The following is a 23,493-nucleotide window of genomic DNA, read 5'->3' as shown; positions in this document are numbered from 1 at the left end:
CTTCAAAAATTAGATGGAGTTATCTCTCCTGGTGCCCCCACCTTCACCATCTTCATAGCTGAAATTACCAAGATGTATGTGTCGCGATCGATCTCACTCATGTACATAATAGAGATTTTTGTTTATCTTTGTTTTTTAATATCTTTGCTAAACTGCATAAGCAGCCAAATTCAATATGAAAACAAATGCTACTAAACTGGTATATATAAAAAAATACTTTTTCTATTTTCAAAAGAATGAACCAAATAATCATACCATGAGCCAACTGCCATTGTCAGGTATAGTCGAATACAACATGACTGCCTTTAAATCCAATGTAAACAAGTTGTCGAGTCGTCCTCATAAATAATTAAATTTTACTCAATTTACACCGTTAACGATTACTACACAACCTTTTTGCATTCATTAACCATTATCTTCAAGTGGCCTTTCAGCCTTGATAAGTGATAACTCCCAAGTAATAGAAAAACAAAAAAAAACGCTGCTAAACAGGTAGAAAAAAACTAAATGAACCAAATAATCATACCATGAGCCAGCTGCCATTGTCAGGTACAGGCTTTACTTCCAATTCTGTATGGCAAACACGATGATGCCTGGACTGAGTGTCATACAGTTCACTGTCTGATGTATAACCTCTCTCGCCAGATTCAGATGGAATGTTCACAGTCTGGATTTCGCTATCACTTTGAGCACCTAACAGATTTAAAATAAATAAAATAAAAAACGCTTATAAATTATTGATTTACCTTCTTTTTTTTTTCTTAACATATATTTTATATCACTTATATTGATTCAACTATTGTTCTCATCTTGAATGTGATTTATTTGTGCAACATTTCGGTTATACTGGCCTTCGACCGTCTTAAAATATGTTAGTTGTCATTTGGAAAAGAAAAGAGAAAAGCTACTGACTCCATAGATATTTTAAAGCCAATAAATTTTCTCTTTTCCAAACAACCCCGATGCCTGAGGACGGTCGAAGGACAATCTAACCGAAACATTGCACAAATAAAACTCAAAATGAGAATAGTCCAATCAATATAAGTAATATAAATAATCAGCCATCTAAAAAAAATTCAGAATTTTAATGCATATATTTTTTTTCTACACGTCACTATTCAAGGAATGTCCAAGTATGTTCGGCCTTGTTCTTCTGTCTCCATATTTTCAAACTCTCTCTCCTCCGAAACTAAAAGCTGCAGAGCAGCACTAGGGGCCTCAAATGGTTGGATTTTTTTTTTATGAACTGTTTGTTCTTTTATGGGTCTTTAGCTGGTTAAATAGTTTTTAAGGGTAAAAAAAAAAATTGAAAAAAAATCGTTATACATTTTGTACATTCATCTTAGTTTATTTTTAATCAATTCATCCCCACTTCCCCCTGCTAGTCATAATCAAAAACAGATTGTTGGTTCAAACTGTTTATCATTATGTAATGACTAGGGCTGTGACAACAGAATATGGTTTTCATTCTTTGGACTCTCAAGTAAATATCCGACACAGTAAGAACAGTCAACCAACCGAGAACCACATCAGTCTATATAAAAACATATAAGATATTAACAGATATATACTCATGAGTCAAAACAATGAAAAGAATATGCTGTTGTCACAATCCTAGTAATGACCATGTGGTTCCCTGCTTGACAACATCGCTGACCTCAACATGTTTTTGTGATCTCTTTCATCCTCTCTTCTAACCATGTTATTTTCCACACTGGTGACTGTTGGGGGGGGGGGGGGTTACAAGTATTATAAAAATAAAAAAATAAAAAAAACGGCTCAAAAGAAAACATTGTGTGTGACACCATGGGAAACTACTCTCTAAGCATTAAAGTCCATATCTTAGTTTTTCTGTCAAGGACAAGTTTATCAGTTGATGTTGGCTCATCTCAATCCCCCAAAGTTCTCCTGACCTGGTCCAAACGTATTCTAGGTTAATGTAGTTTGCTTGAAGCATTGTTTAGTGTGTATATAAAAGTAATTTAAATTTATAGAAGGCAATATAATGCAGAGGTATAACAGAAAGAAACTGAAGCAAATAAAAATCTAATGGTGTAATGAGTTATGCAGATACACGTCTATTAATACAAATATATAAAACATTTTACATGTATTGTGTTTCTACTTCCATCAGTATGGTTAGATGGAGGATCCATATTGTAATATTTCAGGAATTCTTCCCTTCGTCATATGTTCAACTTTCAAACATGCATGCATAAAAAGTATTTAGATAGTTTGTTTTTAGTTCTCGTTGGAGGTAACAAAAATCCAAAATTAACGAAAAGCAATATTATCATGGGAAACTACTCTCTAAGCATTAAAGTCCATATCTTAGTTTTTCTGTCAAGGACAAGTTTATCAGTTGATGTTGGCTCATCTCAATCCCCCAAAGTTCTCCCGACCTGGTCCAAACCATAATCTGGTTTCTACTGTGTCCAACTTGAAACTTTTCTCACCTGCAATTATTGTCAACCATTGCAAACCCAAGACTGTCCACAAACTATCGAAAACTGTTACAAAGCATATTGACACTCCTAAAACTGTCCATTAAAATAATTCTTCATATATATCTGGTCCTTTTGTTCTCATTCACTGGCACACCTTGATTAATAATCCCATTTTAGTTTTTCTTTTGTGTTCCTTTCTGAACAACCTCCTATATCTTTGTTCTACTGATAAACTTATTTCCTCTTTGTTATATTTTTTCCTCTATTTTGTTACTTCCTAATACTGGAGGGAGGCGAGGTCAATAATATCACAACTAAATAGATATCATTTTTTGATTGAAACAGGCAGACAAAATCTTCAAGATATTTCTTTTTTTTAAGTTGTAACAAATGGTTGTAAAGTAAAAAATAAATTGTATACAAACATACCTGAATCCATTGCTGACTCAGTGGCTTCATTTCCAGTACAGATCTGTAGGAAGGTTGGGGGTTTAGCCCCAGCCCCAACAACCTCAAGGAGGGTGAAGAGGGTATACCAATCTTGGGTCGAGTGGATATTGGCAGCATTTGTACGAAGCAGGTCATGTAGACCATAGGCAACTTGCTGACAGATGGCATGGATCACAGCTGGCTTCATCATTAGTAGGATGCGGAGGGAGGTTAATACCTGTAAGAATTTGTGTTTGAAATTTAATCACTTATTTTTAAATGTTATTAAGGAATAGAATAATGAACATTTTAAAAAATAAAAATAGTATTCTAGGTTAATGTAGTTTGCTTGAAACATTGTTTAGTGTGTATATAAAGGTAATTTAAATTTATAGAAGGCAAATATATGCAGAGGTATAACAGAAAGAAACTGAAGCAAATAAAAATCTAACGGTGTAATGAGTTATGCAGATGCACGTTTATTAATACAAATATATATAAAACATTTTACATGTATTGTGTTTCTACTTCCATCAGTATGGTTAGATGGAGGATCCATATTGTAATATTTCAGGAATTCTTCCCTTCGTCATATGTTCAACTTTCAAACATGCATGCATAAAAAGTATTTAGATAGTTTGTTTTTGTTTTTGTTGGAGATAATAAAAATCCAAAATTAACTAAACGCAATATTATCTATGTAATGTTGAAATTAATAACATATCCAAATATTGAAATTAATAACATATCCAAAAGTTACAAAAAAAATGATTAAGTAAAAAGATTTAATTTTTAATGAAAATTGTTTTCGGCCAAAATTGCAAGTTTAATTAATGAACAGATTCCAAACTAAGTTACATTTCAAAATAATAATAGTGAATCGCTGCATCATCGAAGTAAATGTTTTATGCAATAATATGTTACTAATTGTGGCATGAGAATCAAATAAATAATATTGCTTTTAGTTGAAATTCAATTTTCCATTTTTTTTTATTATTCAAAATAAACACTTTTTTATTTTAATGTCTTCATCTTTTTATAATTATTGTTGTCTCAATCATACAATACCATCTATGCTGATATCTTACAGAGTGGAACAATAAAATTGTCACCCTAGAAAAGATGACATGATTCCATTTTCATTTGATGAAAGCCGGTTTTCTTTTTTTGTTGCAGACTATCTACTAGTTAACCAGTTGTGTACAAATTCTAAGATTTATAGGAGCCTTCTATCATGTCTGAAAGTGACAATGCACCACTGTACAACTCATGCTCTCTACCAATTGTTATGACAACAGAACCATTGCCAGCACCCTCAAAAGGCATCGCTGGATTGCTACAAATAACAGAGACATGCCCAGAATAATTAAAACAAAGTTTCAGGTTATGGTTATGGTCTTTGGTGTGGTTTCAAGTGAGAGCCACATCGTCTTCAAAGTGGGCTTGAAAATCTATGCCAATCACCAATCTCCCACTGGCACTTGTGGAAAAGGCATGCTCCTAGTTCCGGACACGTATTGAGGCAGTGACTAAGGCTCAAAGTGGCTACATTGAATAGATATCAGCTCTACTACATAATCAAGTTATCTGAATTGGTTTTTTCAATAAAAGTTTTAAAATAAAGCTGTAGTGTTGTTTTCGCTAGGGCAACACTTATCGTTCTAATGGATATAATGTGTTTGTAATTGAAAATGTCAGATATCTGAAAAATATTGCATTATTTTCTTACAGATTTTTTTAAATCTGAAACCTTGAGATTTCGCATTATTTGAATTCTTCGAACTTCATGGAGATAGAATACACACGTTCCGTCAGCCATGACTGGATAGAGGTCCTAAGTAATTTACAATTTTATTTTTTTGGTCACCCACACTGAGAATTGAACTTTCAACCTTCAGAATAATATCACTTTTACAATTGATTTTTCTAAGTACTCTAACCACAGCACCACGGGTCTATTGAGATTTTGTTGTTATTTCCGTATTAATAGCTCTGTCATTATCTACATACAAACGGAGTTAAATTTAATGAAAAAAAAAAAAAAAAACTCCCTTATTTGTATCCAACGTTTATTATACTTATTTTCTTCTAATAACTTATTTTTTTGTAAATATTAAAAACTATAGTATTAATCAAATCAAATATATAATATCAAACTTTATTCGAAAAACATTTTAAACATATTTAAAAGAGACATTTTTATTTATTTATTATTTTTAAAACAGTAATCTACGTACACGTGTGTTTCAAGGTAACTACCTCTCATCAGTGTAGCTTGACTGCTTCTAGGAATCTAACTCCAGACCATGTTTACCACAGTCCGGCGCGTTAACCATTACCACAAACTCCCAGATGACTTTACTGTTTATTTTTATCGCTTATAAATTTAGATTAGTTGTTGTTTTCAAATGATAAATACGGTCAAATAGAGGTAGTTACCTTGAAACACGCATGTACGTAGATTACAGTTTCAAAAATAATAAATAAAAATGTTATATACGTCCATATTCTTGTTTGCAGAAGTGTGTTTGGACAAACAGCCACGTGAACTTAGTCACATTTGAAAAACACTTCTGACGTCATAGACAAAGAACAATTCTCCATATAGTTCTATGGGTTCGGGTTTTAGAACTCAGTCAGAGAGAGAGTTGAGAGTCAGTCAGTTGGCAGTCAGTGGTCAGTTAATCCCTTGGAGGCAAAAGGGTAGAAGATTAACCATGTAGATACAAGTGAATTCCTTACGTTCATCGACTGGCTGATCAGAGGAATAAAGCAATCATCCTTATGTTTTGTACATGTTGTCTTGTGTCGTCATTCCGTTACAACAGAAAAGGTAATGTGTTTATCCTCTTGTAATGAACATTGTAAACCCATCTGAGATATGTGTCCCATTTCCTCAATCACAAGAAATGTCTCCCCTTCTCCAAGATGTGTTCTAAGAAATGATATATAAATGTCTTCTCTCCCTCTCATCACTATCTTTGTATTCTGTTATACATGTCATCATGATATATGTCCCCGTCATCTCCTTAAATATATACCCCTGCTATTCAACACCTTAAAAGCCAAATTTCTTTCCGAAAACCCGATTAAAAAGATTTTCCCAAATCTCAATACCCCTTATGTCAAATCGCAAATCTGTAGACTGAAAATTGACAGTAGTTCAGTAGGGAAATGTACACACGGACATTTTCACGTAGATGACTATAAATGCTTTCTATTTTGGGTTGAGCATATTGGAGAGAAAAATATTTGCTGCTAGTGTAAGAAAGACATGCTCTTTGTGTAAACAAATAGAGCTTAGGCGTTTGGATAATGTTTAAAACATTGTAATTTTGCATACCCATCTCAACAGCAGCCAAATAGCGTAACAGTGAGAAGCACTAACTCTCGCTTAGGCAGTCTAGCTTAAATCTTGGCTTGAGGTAGTTGCTGGTCTAGTCGCATTGATGAGTTGTGATAGAGCAAAACAGTACTGTATGTGGATGACTATATATATATATAATATATAGGGTGGTCAAAAAGTCAGGTAACATTTTAAAGAAAAACGATATTAGCAATACACGTATATTTAAGTACCATACATTGAAATATAAAATGAAACAAACATGAAATATGTTTATTTTGTTAATCGTCGTCCATTTCTCTCTATCAATCGCTGGAAGCGATTAACCACTGATTGTGTAACACGTGTAATCATGTCAGCTGATATCCGCGCAATCTCCTCTTCAATAAATAACTTTAAAGACGCTATTGTATCAGGCTTCTTGCCATAAACGCTATCCTTTACATAGCCCCAAAGCCAGAAATCAGGAGGGGTAGTTTATATATTACACTCAAATATTTAAACAAATAATATTAAACGAATAGAGATTATAATGGATCATATTGTTTTTTCTACCTTTAACATGTTACCTGACTTTTTGACCACCCTGTATATATAAAATCAAGAAATAAAAATTAAGTTTACATGTCAAAATATATAACAAATTTAAAATAAATATATACTTCAAAATAATGAATTAGATTACAGATTAGTGAATCTAATGGCTTCAAGTTTACAAAATATTGGAAGGTAATATTTTTATAAAACTGGTTTATATGCAGACACTTTTGGTTGATTCTACTGCAAGACAAGTACAAATCAGTCGAAAAAAGCATGAATTACCTGTGAAGCAATCTCTTCTCTTCTAAGCAGACGAATTGCAATCCGCAAAAGGCCAACCACTGCTCTTTCTACCAGGAATGTATGCTCAGATGCATTCACAATCAAATTGTACAAATGGTCTCTCACAGCCTGCCATACAATCGTCACACGATCTCTGCAGAGAAGAAATTGTAATCCGTTTCAGCATTAAAATGATAACGATAAAAGTAATGAAATATTAGTTTTTAAATACACACAATTTATGTTTTTTTTTTAAATAGAAGTTGCGTATTAACTACATTAATTACTAGCCTGGGTACCCGGCGTTGCCCGGGTGTTTGGAGGTGTGTGTTGAGAAAAAGAAAAAAAAAAAATGGTAGTAGGCAGGCTCAAAACCATATCGCGAAGGTAGAAAAGAATATGAAAAAAAAAAAAGTGACATTTTGCTGTTGCATCTATCGCCAAACTGGAAGTTAGACAATCAAAAAGAGGGGATGACTTTCGAAAATATTGGTGAAAAAAAGCAACCTCTCCTTGTAGAAAAATTCCCAGTTGAGGGTGAAGGAATTAATGTTTTTAGCCAATTTTTCGATATTTGTTGTCCAAAGCGTCGAGCTTCAAAACAATACCGATCGTGAAAATCCGTCACCGCTCTCAAAAGTTTTGAGCAAACATACAAACATGCATACATTTAAACAGACAGATGAGATTTATATTATAGAAAACAAAAATAATAAAATAAGTAGAATTTATGAACCAATAATAAAATCATTTTGTTTAAAATTTTTCAGTGTGAAGTAGGCTTTTTTGTTGAGTGCCTGGGTAAGATCAAAGCTTTTCCCTATCCAAAGATGTTAGACATCCAATCTTCTTTTCTTCTGGACAGTTCCTTGCAGAATAGTCTTTGCAAACTTTTTTGAGTTTCCTCTTTTTCATCGTGGTCAGTAAGTCTTCATAGGGAATCACCCAAAACTGCATCAAGTGGAGCCAGCTCGTCCACTGTTCATCTACGATACAGCAACCTTATGAACCTGGCGGGTTATGGAACCAGTAACAGTAAGCAACATGTTTTTTAGCATGCATGCATACAGCGGCCTTGCTGTTTTAACAGCTCTCCAAATTGTAAAATCAGGGTAATCTCGGGAAGAGAAAACAGTAATTTCTCGTCGCTTTCTGCCTTGATTTGGGGGTGCATCTCCCCCCCTCCCTCAGTGAGTTAAACACACCCTCAGATATCAACCTGGAAATTTCTACAACTCGGCGCGGTACATACAGTGCCTAGCATTCCCAAATGGTCACCCACATCATTGCTTAACTTTGATGATCTGGCAAGAATCGGTGTGTTTACATGATATTTAACCAAGATGGGCATCAAGACTGTTCCTCATCCTTCCTATAGTCCAGACCTTGTGTTGTATTGTGGTGTGGCCCCCAGGTTGGGAATCGTAGTAGTTCGTAGGACCCCCTGGTTGTGGCACACAGCAATTTTAATTACGTCGATCGTCCGTGGTTTCAACTGTTTACTAAGCGGTTGTCATGACAACGAGTTAAGACTAGTGAGTTATCTCACCTTAGACTGGCACTTTTTTTCGATCTTGCCTCTCGTCAAATGTCAAAAAAATGTCATAACAGTGTTGAACCTGAAAACAAATTGGTTGACAACTTAGAACGATCAGCCGTAACTTAAAACATGTATTAAAGACGTAAGTCACAATTGCTTTGTTTTTGTATAAAATTATATTTTATAATATCATACATATTTACAATTTAACAGTTCGTCTTTTTCTTTTGGTGGTTTTGAAATTCACAGCGATAGTAACAGCATTCTTACAGTGATCTGAGGAGGGAATGACGTTTCGACGATGCAGTCTTCAGCGATGTTCTGTTGCCTTTCTCTCTCCTCTCTGTCGCGCGTCTGTTCCTTATATGGCATTCAGCTCAACTTTCTGACGTCACGCATCCTAGAGCTAATTTACATATAACCAACAGACAATTCCAAGGACCTAGGAATTTAGGTCTCGGTTTCCACGTGAGTCCTTAACGTTTTTGTTTTATTTATTTAGTCGGGCGATTATTTCTGCACGTGCTGATAATCCACCTGTTTACTAATTGTTATATTTCTCAGGAAATTCCATTCATTGTTCGCCGTAGAATGCCGTGCAAAATATGCGAATTCCAGTAACCTGATTTCTCGTTTTGTCAACAATTACGATCGTCCGACTTTTTCTATTTACACTGCGAATTCTTTATTTTCTTTAATTCATACTAGTGGACTATCAACATTCGATGTCCACCTTTCAAGTTAATAAAAAGGGATTTTATTTTAACCTTTATGTATCGGTTGGCTAGGGCCAACCGCTACATAACACTTGCTTCCTGCGACTTGATTATTCCCTAAGCTGAATTTTTTTGTCACATTAAAATAAAATATGATTCAACCAAAACACCTTTTCATTTCAGTATCTTTATTTTATTTAAAAATTGCATTTAAATTTTAATTGAAAAAAAAAAAAAAAAAAAATGTATAAACCTAACACACACACACACACGCACAAATCAAATATATAATAGACATATTCAGAACTTCATGTATTTCATCAAATTACTAGCAGGACTACCTGGCATTGCCCGGAGCAATAAAAAAAAAAAAAAATCAAAATAGAAGAATTTTAAAAGTGTGTGTGACATGTTTATATTAAAACTTCCATACTTCTTTAGAATTACACTTAATTAAAAAAAAAAAAAAAAAAACATAAAAATCTTAATGTTGCATGTATTCATCAGGGAATGAAGATGTCACATTCCAAAAATCATGCAAATTATCAAATAGTTTTTTTTTTCAATAATAAATAATGAACGCAATGTCTAGCGATAGGCACATAAGAGTGAAATGTTTAGAAATCCTGCCTAGAAAGTAAATGGGAGGTATAGCCAGGAAAATATTAAGGCAATGGTGGAATGGGTTTATTACGCATTGAAAGTTATTGGCACAATATTATTAAAATTTCACTCTTATGTGCCTATCGCTAGACATCACATTCCTTATTTGTTACCTAGCACCCTCTCTCCTCTTCTGATGAGAAGCATTAGGCTTTGAAATGCATTACCTCTACTCCTTTTGATGTATCTTTCTTATTGAACTGATAATTAAATCTATTTGCACCAGCATATATTTTTGTATTGTCAATATTTTTCCTCTTCTTCCAGACTCTTTTAGTACAGACATTTAAAATTATCGCAGACTCTTGAAAATTCAGTATGTTATTGCTATACATCTTATGACATGACTGACCAATTTTTATTTTAAGGTTCAAATGAATAGCTACAGCAGGAATTGGAATACACCTTACTAAAACTTGATCGTCACAGCTGGTGAATTTCAAAAATGCAATCTGGACATGAGGGCACTTCAGAAAAACGATATGCAATGAAATTTTGTTTTAAACTGAATAAAAAGCCACAGAAACGTATGGAATGATTTCAGACTGCTTTTGGACCATCGCGCATGAATTGAGCATCAGTTTTTAAGTGGTATAAGAGATTCGGGAGTCTGTGAGGGATGATGAGATGTGGGAGGAGTAAGGAAGTCAGAACACCAGAGTCGATTGGCCAAATAAAGAATTTCATGGATAAAGTCTGTTGTGAAACAAGTTCAGTTTGATGTCAGTGTGAGAACTGTACACACAATTATTCATGCGGAATATATATATATATATATATATATATATATATATATATATGTGTGTGTGTGACGAGGCTGCTGGATCGTAAACATGGTCCAGCATCCGAAACATATGTAACTGAACAGATAAAACGGTAATAAAAAAAATAAAACACATATTTCCTCTGCAATAGTATTGAGCACTCTCTTCAGGTTTTTAATAATTACCAATTTTACTATATTTATATATATATATATATATATATAAAATAAATTTGACTGAGACATAATAACCATTCGATAATTAAAAAAAAAAAAAAAAAAGATCATTATCTGTCTGAATATATATATCAACACTAATACATATGTTTGTGTGTGTGTGTATATATATATATATGTGTGTGTGTGTGTCAAGACGATTAATGGAAATCAAAACTTTCTAAGAAAGCTGAATTAATTTTTTAAATTTCTCTGTTTTTGGTTTTTAAATTTAATTTTCCACTCCTAGTACTAATAATAAACATTTGTTTTTAAACTATCAGTATTCCCCAGTGTATTTTTGCAGAAATATATGTACGTATTATACAGGTTTTTACGCTAATCAAAAAAAAACAAAAAACTTGACAATTAAATATTTAGAAATTTGAAAAAAAAAAAAACTAGAATTGCTAATTGTATCAAAATTGAGGAACATATTGGAGCATATTGATATGTCTGTGCGTGTGTGTAAATAATCCTCAAGATGAGAACATTAGTCCAATTAATCCAAACAATACGAACAATTATTCCTCATCTCAATAATATATACATACACACAAGGGCCGTTCCAAAAGTAATGTCTCCTATTTTTTATTCCACCTGAATAGATCAGATGGAAATAAAATATTGCATTGTTATGATGACTGAACTTATACATTCATGACCTGAAAATTTCATCTCTCTCTTGCAGATATTGTTAGTGTGAGACTAAGAAGGCAACCTCTGTCATGGATGTGCATCAGAAGCAGAAATACGTCATTGAATTTCTGGCAAAAGTGCATCGAGAATAGTGACTGTGTAGAAAAATAAATTCTAAAGCAAAAAAGGTCACTCGTTTTAATGGTACTACTTTTGTCGTAACTCTACAACTTTTTGAGTTAAAAAAAAAAAAAAAAAAAAGGAAGAAATAGGCTTTACTTTTGGAATGACTCATATTTTGATAATGGTTAAAGAATAAAATTTTTGTTATAAATTTTATTATAAAATTCAATTTATATATATATCATATATAATTTTTTTTTTTTTTTCCATAGAAAATATTTTATTCTGGGAATCTTGAAATCCAGGGAGATTTCTTATGAAAGAAGAATCTGTTACTCAATGATAGAAATGAAAAATTGAAATTAACAAGCTAATCTCACCTGTTTTGTAAAACAACTTTAATGAGAAGCTCTAGAAAGAAAACAGCAGAATCCTCATCCGCTTGGATGCACAACGATTCATCAGTGTCTGGAGTTTGCGAGCCAACAATTAAGGTCTGAAAAAAAAAAAAAAAAAAATTCAGAAAGAAATATTTAAACAAAAAAAACAAAAAAAAAATCTAATATCAACAAATATTTGTCATAAAACAGCCTTCTGTGCCTAAATGTAAATGCAGGTTCCATGAACAAAGCTTCTTCCTCAGAACTGCCCGCCTGTGGAACACTATTCCACTGGCCTGCTTCCTGGTTAAATACAACATGGTAGCCTTCAGATCTAATATAAAGAAGTTCCTGTCAAGCCGTCCACATAAATAATCAAATTCTAACTAATTTACACCGTAAGTAATTACTACACCACTACCTGACATTCATTAACTCTTATTCTCGAGTGACCTTTGGGCCTTAATAAGTGGTTACTCCCAAGTAAAAAAAAGAAAAAAAAAAAAAAAAAAATCAAACTTTGTTCATTGCATTCATTTTCAGTCCTCTCGTAATATTTTTCATCATTTAACTGACAATCTCTGTTTCATTCAACTCAATTTACTTCTCTTTTTTATGTAACTAATCAGTGGAGCAATGACACCAGCATATATTCTTTTCCTTGTTTTGATTCTCAGGTATATATCCATTGATATATGTTTTTTATGTAGAGTGATGTGGTTCTCGGTTGATTGTGTCAGTTTTGGATATATACTAGAGAGTCAAAACGATGATTAAAATATGCTGTTGTCATAGCCCTACTAATCAGTAATTATTTTTGATGTATGTGTAGATTCATATTTTTTTTTTAAATGCATTTCAGGTGAAAACATTACATACATGTCGTGTAGTGGACAGCCCTTCTCATGTAACATATATTCAGTCATAATATACATATATATATATATATATTAGAAAGCAAAGATAATAACTATTTGTATGCTTGATTTATATACATATTTTAAAGCAGTTTACAATAAATTTTTGGTGTTATTAATTTGTAATTTTATTGTCCTATTTTCATATATATATATATGCAATCCAAATGATCCAATGGCTGAAAGATGAAAATGATATCAATAACTCATCGTTGAAATATGGTCCAATGATATTTACCTTCACCAATTCATGTAAGGCCTCTTCTCTTAGGAATTTGCTGTCCATAATCAGCTGTTCAAGATGGCAGTCACGCGTGCAATTGTGAGCCTGCTTAGTAGCTTCTTGTTCCTCGGGAGTCGGGCCTTTCACATTGGCATTATCTGACAGAGCAAAGAATCCGTACAGGGAGCTCAGCATTCCAGTCTCAGACCTGCAAAGAATAGAACAGAATAAAATTTACCAAAAAATAAATAAAATAGTCAATTACTTGAAACAGCCATCTAAAAGCAGGCGAGAGGTTTATTATAATCTTAAAAATGACATTCTTTACATTTATAAAAGGATGTCATTCATTGTAACAGAAAGCAGAAGAGAAGAGAAGAGGGAGAAATGGTAGATAAATGAGAGGGAGATTGGGAAGAAGAGAAAACATTGGTTGGTTGGTTGGTTGGTGGTCACTTAATGACAAAGTTTTTTTTACAATTTTGGTTATATAACTATATACATAAGTTTTATGCATCCAGGTATCTGGTGTTCAGTGTTTATATTTATATAGTTAAATAAGGTACTTTTTTTTTTTTTTTTTTTTTTTTTAATTTTGTTATCTTCAGATATTTGAGGGTAGTTGCGTCTACATGAGTGAATATGTCCTTTAAAGTTTTTTGCTATGTAGATTTAGGTGGCTTATTTTCAGGTCTCCATATCTTGTTAGTATATAATTGACTATGTACGGCGCGGCAGTTTTTATATCGGGGAAGCTGAGAGACAACACATGCGACAATGAAGAAAGCTAAGTAAATTTTTTCGAGACTGTCCATCAACCAAGTTTTAATTAGGTAAGAAAGTTAAAGAATTAATTGTAGTTTATATTTTATAAGGATTAAATTAATTTTTGACTATCTTTTAGAAATGATTAACATTTGGTCTCCCTTGTGGAAGAAATTCTCTCTCCCCAATAAAACTTTTAAATCACAACAAGTCTCTTTGATGTTTCTGAATTTTTTAGATGAGGATTAGTATTATTTGGATTCATCGGACTACTGTTCTCATTTTGAGTGTGATTTTCACAATATTTCAGTTGATGTAACCTTCGACCTTCTTCAGGTGTATCGTGTCGAAGTCAGGAATGTTTCTATCAAACTCAGGAATTTGGATAGAAAGAGCATGCTACTCCCGTGAAGTAAATAAAGGGTTCCATTCAAAATTCCGTCCAAATTCCAGAGTTCAACAGAAACATTGCTGAGTTTGACAAGTGACACCTGAAGAAAGTCAGAGGTTATATCGACCGAAACATTGTGAAAATCACACTCAAGATGAGGACAGTAGTCATATGACTTCAAATAGTACAAAATTTCCTTGTGTTTCATGCATCAAGTTTAGTCATCTTGAGAAACAGAAGATCAAACCCACTGGACGATCACTGATACAAATAAACACCTACACAAACATGGGAAACGACGACCAAAAAAAAATCAATTTAGAGATTTGTTTAATCGAATTGTTGCTTGATTGCTCACTAGTGATAACATACCCGTACGCTTTTGTTGAGCACACACAAGTACACTTGTGTGTGAAAAGACTGTCTGCTTCCTATGTGTGCCTCTTTGTTCAACAAGTAGTTCATTTAATGATTGTTATGAAAGAGGAAGATGGAGAGAAAAGAGAAAGAAGAATCAGGAAGAAAGAGATAGGAAAGAGAGAATAGAATACCGGTTGTCCAGTAATAAAATTCTTGCGTTATTTTTAATGAGACACAAAAGACATTGTGATGTAATTATTGAACATACCGGCTTGTTGAAGTAGTTTCCTCCTTCATAATAGAAATCTTGCCCATTGCATCGGCAAAGTCTTCCACCTGTTCGTGGGAATATAGAATAAAGACAATAACAGGGTTAATATAGATTTTCAATGTCATTTTTCAAGGACTCTACAAAGTTTTTCAAGGCCTTCAGACAAAATTGAAGTTTTCAAAACAAAATTTGATATATAAACAATATAATAAACCAAAATTTGATATATAAACAATATATTTTCACATTCCTCATTTTGGGGATTGTGTTGCATTTAGTAGAATATTTGGATGCTAAAATTGTGTAGTATTGTCTGTTGCTTTTACTTAGCAATTCTCCAAGTTTTCAACTTAACTAGACGATCCAATGTTTCACAAGCAAATACTAAGTCAACATACATCATCTCTTCAGGACAATAAATATAATAAATTAAAAAAGAAAAAAAAAAAAAAGAATGAAGATATATGCATACCTCAATCAAACTTTTCGGAACAAGTTTGGCTCTGTAAAGTTGTAAAAGACAATCAAGGATGTTTTTCCAACCTTCTCTTAAAATATCTCCATGCCTATGAGCTAATCCAAACACAGTACGGGCAGCAAGCTGGGCTTTTGAATTACTACCAAAAGAAACCGGGATGTTTTCAGGAGCCTTCCAAAAAAAAAAAAAAAAAAAAAAAAATTAAAATTAAAATTAAAAAAATAAAATTATATATATATATATATATATATATATATATATATATATATATGTGTTAGGACGATTAATCAGAATTGGAAAACATTTGTACTTATTTTCCAATGCTAAAAACAGGTTTTTACCAAAAGAAACCAGGATGTTTCAAAAAATAAAAATAATTTTTATATATATATATATATATATATATATATATATATACATACACACACTAGTTTGGAGATAATTAATTGGAATCATCATCGCAAAAATTTGTTCCTATTTTAAGATGTCAAAAGCAAATTTTTAATTTTCTTTGGTTTGTAACTTAATTTTCCATTATGGTACTAAATAACAAGATGATAAATATTTATTGATTTTAAACTATTTGTAAAACTAAAACCTATACAAGCCTTTTTTTAACAGTAATTTGAAAATAAAGCAACAACTCTATATCCATATATTGAGAGATTTTAAAAGAATCAGGAAAAAAATTTAAATCCTTCCATCACCAATTCAAATATTGCTTTTATACAAGTATGCATTACAAGAATTAAACAGAAATTATTAATTAAAAATAAAAAATTCAAATATATCCCTGAATGTTTTAAGTTTGAAGAAAAAATGATGTTGAAGAGATGCATATATCATGCAGTAATAATATTAAACTTGAATGAATAACTTTCCACATGAGATTAGAGTAAGCAGAGATGTGGAAAATTTCATTAGGAATTAAAAGTTAAACTTAGGGCTACATATCAGGATATGTTGTTACAGATAAGAAAATTGAAGTGAAATGTGTTAACAGAGAGAGAGGTTTCTTCTTTAGCTGGCGAGGTGACATCATTTCTCAAACCTCTGTCTCTGTTCACTCATCAGGATTAGGCAAGAGGAAGCTCATGTAATCTATAGAAGATTTGTTTGTTTACGGCATATCAACCACTTTTAGGTCATTAAATACCAAAACATTAATTGTAATCATTATTTGGATCCATTGGACTACTGTTCTCATCTTGAGTGTCATTTTCACGTTTCTGTCAATATAACCTCCGACCTTCTTCAGGTATATTATGTCCAACTCGAGAAGCTTTCTGTCAAACTCAGAAATTTGGATAGAATTTAGAGCGGAACCCTTTATTTACTTCATGGGGTTAGCGTACTCTTGACAGAGGTTCTAAGTAATTCACAATCATATTTTTCAGTCACTCACACTGATGATTGAACCTTCAACTTTCAGGAGAATATCATTTTAACTGATTTTTCCAAGTACGCTAACCACTGCGGACCCGTGGCACAGTGGTTAGAGTATACAAGATACACCTGAAGAAAGTTGGAGATTACATCGGCCGAAACGACGTGAAAATCACACTCAAGATGAGAACAGTAATCCGATGAATCCAAAGAATACGAATAACCAATCCTCATCTCAAAAATTCAGAAACATCATTAATTGTAATGTGTTAGATGTGTGTTAGTTGTTTTTAGTATTTCCTGTTGAATCTTTTGTGATATTATGTTGTATATTTTAATCTTTTTCAGTAATTTAATCATTTTTTTCTGGGTTGATTTTGTTAAATATTTCCCTTAGACTATTCTCGGGGTAATGCTTTATTCGGGCCCGTTTAAAGTCCATACAGCCCGTCAGTATATAATGTACTCTGTAGGGCTCCTGACACATTATGCAAATAGGCACCTCTTCTTTTAGATGTGAGTGAGTGACAGGAGTGTGAACTATTTGTAGTCTAGTCATTACTACCTTTTCTTTTAACATCTTTTTTGTATCCCTTATTCTGGTGTTTGGTGTCACTTTGAATAGTTTATTCTCTATACATGAGCTCCAATGTTCTTGCTATCTTCTTTTTATATATACAGTGTCACAAAAGTGAGTAAACCTCTCCCATTTCTTCAAAAGTATATTTCTTCATGGGAAAACACAGAGAGGATTGCAAATTGCATCGTTATGATAACTGAATTTATGCATTCATGACCTGAAAGTTTCATCTCTGTTTTAGATATTGACAGTGTTAAACTCTGAGAAAGTAACACTTGTCATGAACAGGTGTCAGAATCACAGATGCGTCTGAATTCCTGGCAAATGTTCATTAAGAATAATGGGGACTATGTAGAAGAATAAATTCTGGAAGACAGGAAAGTCACTTTTTAATGGTACTACTCCCATTTTCATAGCTCTTAAACTTTGAATTAAAAATAAATAGGAGGCTTTACTTTTGGAATGACCACCATATATATATTTATTTTTGGTTTTAATGGTTCTTCAGAACAAACAGTATAGAGATGCTGTCTAGTGTTACCAACCCTTGAGTTGTAGCATCCTAAATAGCATGAAGTTAAATTTAATTAACCTGCATCATATCAGCTCTTTTTTAATTATTTAATTTTAAAGCACAATACCTATTGTAAACAATTTGTGTATATGATTAATTGAACACACGCTGCTATTTTACCTATAGCTGGGTTGAAATTGTGGACTCATATCTTTCCCAAATGACAAGATTTGAACAGAGCATAACTGATTTCATAGGTTGTAGATAACATCTACTAGGCCAATTATCACAGCACTCAAAAGTAGCCATTCATAAGGTGACTAAATCAGTATAGAGAAAACAAAGAACGAATCGAATAACGTGTTAACTTACATCTGCTGAACTGAGCAACGTAGTGAATTTACACAGAGAGATGACAAGGTTATCAAATACATCACTCATTCCATAGTGAGCAGAGATCATTGCACATTTCCTGAAAACAAAAATATTATTGAAAAACGTTAAAATACAGAAAAGAGTAGCATGCACCGATATGCAAAAGACAGACGAAAAGAATGGCAAAGATGTAAAAATTATCATTTAGATGGAAAAATTTCAATAGTCAAAGAAAATTAATAGTAGATGCCACTATTAGTCTGCAAAGCTAGCCAAAAAGATGCCGTTTCTAGCTAAGGAAGAGAGCTAATAGAAAAGGCGTGACTTTTAGCTTAGAGAGCTAATGAAAAGACGTCTTTCAGTTTAAAAAAAAAAAAAATGAGCTAACTGAATAGATGTGACTTTTAGTTAAAAAAGACCCTATCGATCAGATAAGATTTGACTTTGATCCGTGAAATATAATCAATTTAAATAAGCTAAATGCAAATAAAAGAGAAATAAATCGAGATTCGTTGCTTACCTAAAACCGGAGATTGCCTTTTGAATGATTCCATCGTCAGAGCTTTTATCAAAGACAAATGATAACGCAGCAACAGTTGGACCCCAGGCAAGTGTGAATAAATCATGGTCGAACGAACCAGTCGGAGCATGGACAAAAGCACCCTCTTTACCATTACCTCGTTTTAATAAAACCTGCAAGATACAAAGGATCAGACACAAATGTTTTGTCCTTCAGGAATTTTTTCTCTTTAATTAACTGAAATTGTGTGCAAAATAAGATGTTAAATCATTTAAAATTACATCTATATACATTGGAAGGGTAATGTCACTAAATGGGGTTTGTGGGTGATATGAGAAAAATAGGCTGTGTAGGTTTTATTTTTTTTTCTTCTGACATTTTAAAAAATAAATTTGGATCAAGTAAGGAATAGATACCCTGTAGCAGATGCCGCCACCTGGCGGTGACCGGCGCACATTTCAACTAACACCGGTGATTCGACCTTGACATTGGCACAAGCACATGGCGTCGGTTGTTTGTAAACGCGTCAAATAGCAAACATGCTCGAATATTCGCCAGCAATTTTTTTTTTTTTTAAATATATTTACAAAACTTTTGAAGATTTAAAAGAAAAAATATATATTTACGAAACTTTTTTTTTTTTTTAAGTAAGTAACAAAACGAACGTATTTAAATAAAAGATATTTAAATAAATGGGTGTCTTTCCGTTTCGGATTTTTGCGACCAAGATTGATTTTTATGTACCATGTTTTTTGGGGGGTTTTTTCTGTGTGCACTTTTAAGACAATTCAATATTTATTTAATTATTCTTAAAAACATTGACTTCAGCGAGAATTAATATATTTTTAAAATAATATTTTTAAATATTAAATTTTGACGAATATTCGCGAACAAGATTTTTTTTTAAATAAAAGATATTTAAATAAATGGGTGATGAAAACAATTTCTGGCCACGGTTATTGTCTTTGGTGTGATTTCAAGTGGGAGCAACATCATGCCACTTCACATCTTCGAAGTCAGCTTGAAAGTAAACATCAAAGTGTACCTGGTTGTGTTGAAAAGTGTGGTGATCCCCTGGTGCAATCAGGTGGCCACTAGCAGACCCAGGGTGTAGCAGTAGGACTCAGCACCGACCCACAAGTCCAAAGATACTCAGGCTTGGCTTCAAAAGGAGTGCTATCACTTTGTATTCTTCTCTCATTGCCCCCCGCCTCTACACCTGACCTGAACCCGTTGGACTACTTCATTTGGTCATATGTCGAGATCACCAACATGACCTTCCACAACACCAAAGCCAACCTGATTGCTGCCATCTACCAAGTATTTGCCAGCGTTTGTGGAAAAGGCATGCTCCCAGTTTAAGACCTGTATCGAGGCAGTAATTGAGGCTGAAGGTGGCTACATTGAGTAAATGTCAGCTCTAGTACATAATTTACTTGAATTAATTTTTTCAATACAAGTTTTAAAGCTGTAGTATTGTTTTCTTTAGGGCAACAACTTTATCATTCCACCCTTTGAATGGTTATGTATTTTTTATATTTGGACATTTGTTATTTCAATCCATTTCAACTCAATGGAAAAGCAACAGACAGAAACACACATATCTTCAAAGGTATTTCTAAAATTAAATTCAAATCACTATCCACTTCAAAAAATGCTCAATACTAGGTAGAGCTTTATAAATATATCCTTATTCATATTATTTCAATCCTTCTTATTCTCACGAGTGTTGTTTTCATGTTTCGGTCAATGTAACTTCCAACTTTCTTACTGTACAGACATTTAAACGGAACCCTTTATTTAATCCATGGGAGTAGTATGCTCTCATTCTGTCAGCCATAAGTGAGTAGAGTCCCCCATGGATTTAAGGAAGGGTTCTATTCAAAATTTCATATAGATTTCGAATTTGACAGAAAGATTTTCCCCTCTGCCCCGAGTCAAGTAGAACCCTCCCCCACTCCCCTTCCCAAGAGTATGGCAGAAAGAATACAGAGTTCAATAGAAAGCTTCCAACTGTAGAAGTTTATATTGATTAAAACGTGAAAAAAAAAAAAAAAAAAAAAGATAATGAGAACAATAGTCTGAGGAATTCAAATAACATGATATTAGTAAACTGTGATGGATAGCAATTTTATATTTAAAATTACTTACTTTCCACGTGTAATTCTCTTTAACTAATCCTGTGTGCTCAGCTGGCATAACAATTTCATCATTTCTGAAAATAAAAATACAAAAATTGAGTAAATTTAATAAAATACAATATATATATATATATATATATATATATATATATATATATATATATATAAAGTATTAGTGTTTGTGTATACAAGTCTCCTACAGCTCAAACCATTGAACTGATCATAACCAAACCTGGCATGATGATGATCTCCACCTAGAAATGATGCACACCATTTTTCAAGATTATAGACAATGTATATATACTCTCCTTCAGCCTACACCACTGGACCGATCATGATCAAACCTGGTATAATCATACCATTTTTCAAGGTCATATTTGGTTCAACTCTTACAACATCCACTTACTGCAAGGGTGCCCGCAAAGCGGGTACCCAAACATACAGCAAAGTCCCACACAAAGCGTGGGTATCTTTGCTAGTATTTAATAAACAGTTTCATTTGATGAGAACTTGGATGTAGAGAAGCTATTGAGGTTGTTGAAAAGTCTTGATAACTTGTTGATACCATTGGAACACAGGTTGGAGCAGGTATTAGTGTGATTGAGAAATTGGATGGAGAAAATTCAGGAAACTTGCCATTACTAACAAGCTAAGCGTTACCACTGTCGACCATAATGATGATAATTAAAATACACAAAGCAATTATTTAGAAATTGATTGAGCACAATAATGTATTATTAAATTTACTTAATCAATACCATTATGAACCAGCAGAGCATTACTGTTTTTGTTTTTTTGTTTTGTTTATTCGCCTTCACCCCAAACAAAGCATATTGCCACTTTGACGTAAGGGGCTATTAATTGGGACCATGCCTAAGAAAGATTAAGGTGTTGGTTTACGTTGCGTTTGAACTTCTGCATATCAGTACAGTTTGAGAAGCAGGTAGCAGGAAGAGAATTCCAAAGTCTAACTGCTCTATACAAGAAGCTATTTGAATAGAAAACTTTCTAACATTTAGGGACCTCAACAGTGAAGGGGTTTGATTTTGTTGCCAAGCGGGTTTGTCGGGGATACGTACATCAAGGGGGCACAAGTGCAACGAGTTCATCAGAGCACATTCCATTAAAATATTTGTAAAACAGGCACAGAGATGCAACATTGCGGCGATGAGACGGGTTGGAGCCTAGTTGACAAAGTGGGACTTCTTAGATTGGACACCCCTTTTTTGGCCCCTATTCAAGAGCGAGATACTAGTGGTAAAGCCCGACGAGTGAGGGTTGAGGATGAATTGCATTTGAAGGAAATGATATGAGATAATGATACGGGTCTTAAGGACAGGCTTAGATCTGATGACCTCAAAGGAAGATTAAATATGGAACGTATAAAAGGTGTACAGAAAAGAAGACTTCGTTGATATCGTTCCATTAAAAGAATGGATGTAGAATAGTTGAGGTAGGAGTTGGAAGAGGTAGATAAAAAAAAACAAAAAAAAACGTGGATAAAGATGGATTTGAAAGAAAGTAGAATAAATAAAGACCTCGTCAGAGACACATAAATTTGAAAGTAAATTTCTTAAAGGCCATTTAATACATGCTGTATTGTACGTGTTGTGTTGAATTAATAAATTCACATTTCATTGTATGTGTTGTATTAATAAATTCACATTGCATTGTACGTGTTGTATTAATAAATTCACATTGCATTGTACGTGTTGTATTAATAAATTCACATTGCATTGTACGTGTTGTATTAATAAATACACATTGCATTGTACGTGTTGTATTAATAAATTCACATTGCATTGTACGTGTTGTATTAATAAATTCACATTGCATTGTACGTGTTGTATCAATAAATTCACATTTCATTGTACGTGTTGTATTAATAAATTCACATTTCATTGTATGTGTTGTATTAATAAATTCACATTGCATTATACGTGTTGTATTAATTCACAGCATAAGTTTTTCAATTGATTTGACATTTTTAAACAGATGGCATTCATCTGCTATCATAATACAAAAACAAAATTAAAATAATCGTGATATAAAAACCATTCTCCTTCTCAAAATATCAAAATACTCACCTGATCGCATTGTATACATCTTCTAACATATCTTCATCAAAATCTTTTCCTCCATTTACTTTGGAAACATTTTTTTTAAACTCCTGAAAAAGAAAAAAAAAACAAAGTTTATAAAGAGTGAAATAAGAAAATATACTTGGTTATATTTTTTAAGCACAATAATGTATTATTAAATTTACTTAATGTTTCTCTAAAGCTTTTGTTTTATACATTTTAATCACAAAATGCATGTTAATACATTCTTCGGTTTTGGGATTGAGTTAGGTTTGAAAAAAAATTAATTTTAATTGTTCTAACCTTAATTTGCATTTACCCAAAGAAATGAACCAACTCTAAGTTTCTGTCTATTGTCATCTTCCTCTCGCGTTGTGCAACTCACCTCAGCTTTTATTTTATACCAT

The 23,493-nt window shown here is 32.8% G+C and overlaps 1 protein-coding gene across 2 annotated transcripts in view; it reads right to left on the bottom strand.

Moving 5' to 3' along the window:
- The window catches only part of LOC145246613 (Golgi-specific brefeldin A-resistance guanine nucleotide exchange factor 1-like), a 188,925-nt gene that overhangs the window by 30,956 nt on the left and 134,476 nt on the right, over positions 1–23,493 (bottom strand). For both annotated transcript variants that reach the window (XM_080108280.1, XM_080108279.1), the window contains 11 exons: positions 23,093–23,175; positions 21,016–21,079; positions 18,865–19,037; positions 18,342–18,441; positions 15,484–15,660; positions 15,009–15,076; positions 13,240–13,432; positions 12,085–12,200; positions 7,045–7,198; positions 2,877–3,114; positions 527–693 (listed from right to left, as the gene is read on the bottom strand). In XM_080108280.1, coding sequence (XP_079964406.1) covers positions 527–693; positions 2,877–3,114; positions 7,045–7,198; positions 12,085–12,200; positions 13,240–13,432; positions 15,009–15,076; positions 15,484–15,660; positions 18,342–18,441; positions 18,865–19,037; positions 21,016–21,079; positions 23,093–23,175 — 1,533 coding nt within the window. The remainder of the gene's footprint in view (positions 1–526; positions 694–2,876; positions 3,115–7,044; positions 7,199–12,084; positions 12,201–13,239; positions 13,433–15,008; positions 15,077–15,483; positions 15,661–18,341; positions 18,442–18,864; positions 19,038–21,015; positions 21,080–23,092; positions 23,176–23,493) is intronic.

Source organism: Euprymna scolopes, chromosome 24 (assembly GCF_053919585.1).
Source record: "Euprymna scolopes isolate OS-2025 chromosome 24, ASM5391958v1, whole genome shotgun sequence".
Classification (NCBI taxonomy): domain Eukaryota; kingdom Metazoa; phylum Mollusca; class Cephalopoda; order Sepiida; family Sepiolidae; genus Euprymna; species Euprymna scolopes.
The sequence above is the reverse complement of the archived record's forward strand: the minus strand, read 5'-3'. Positions and strand labels throughout refer to the sequence as shown.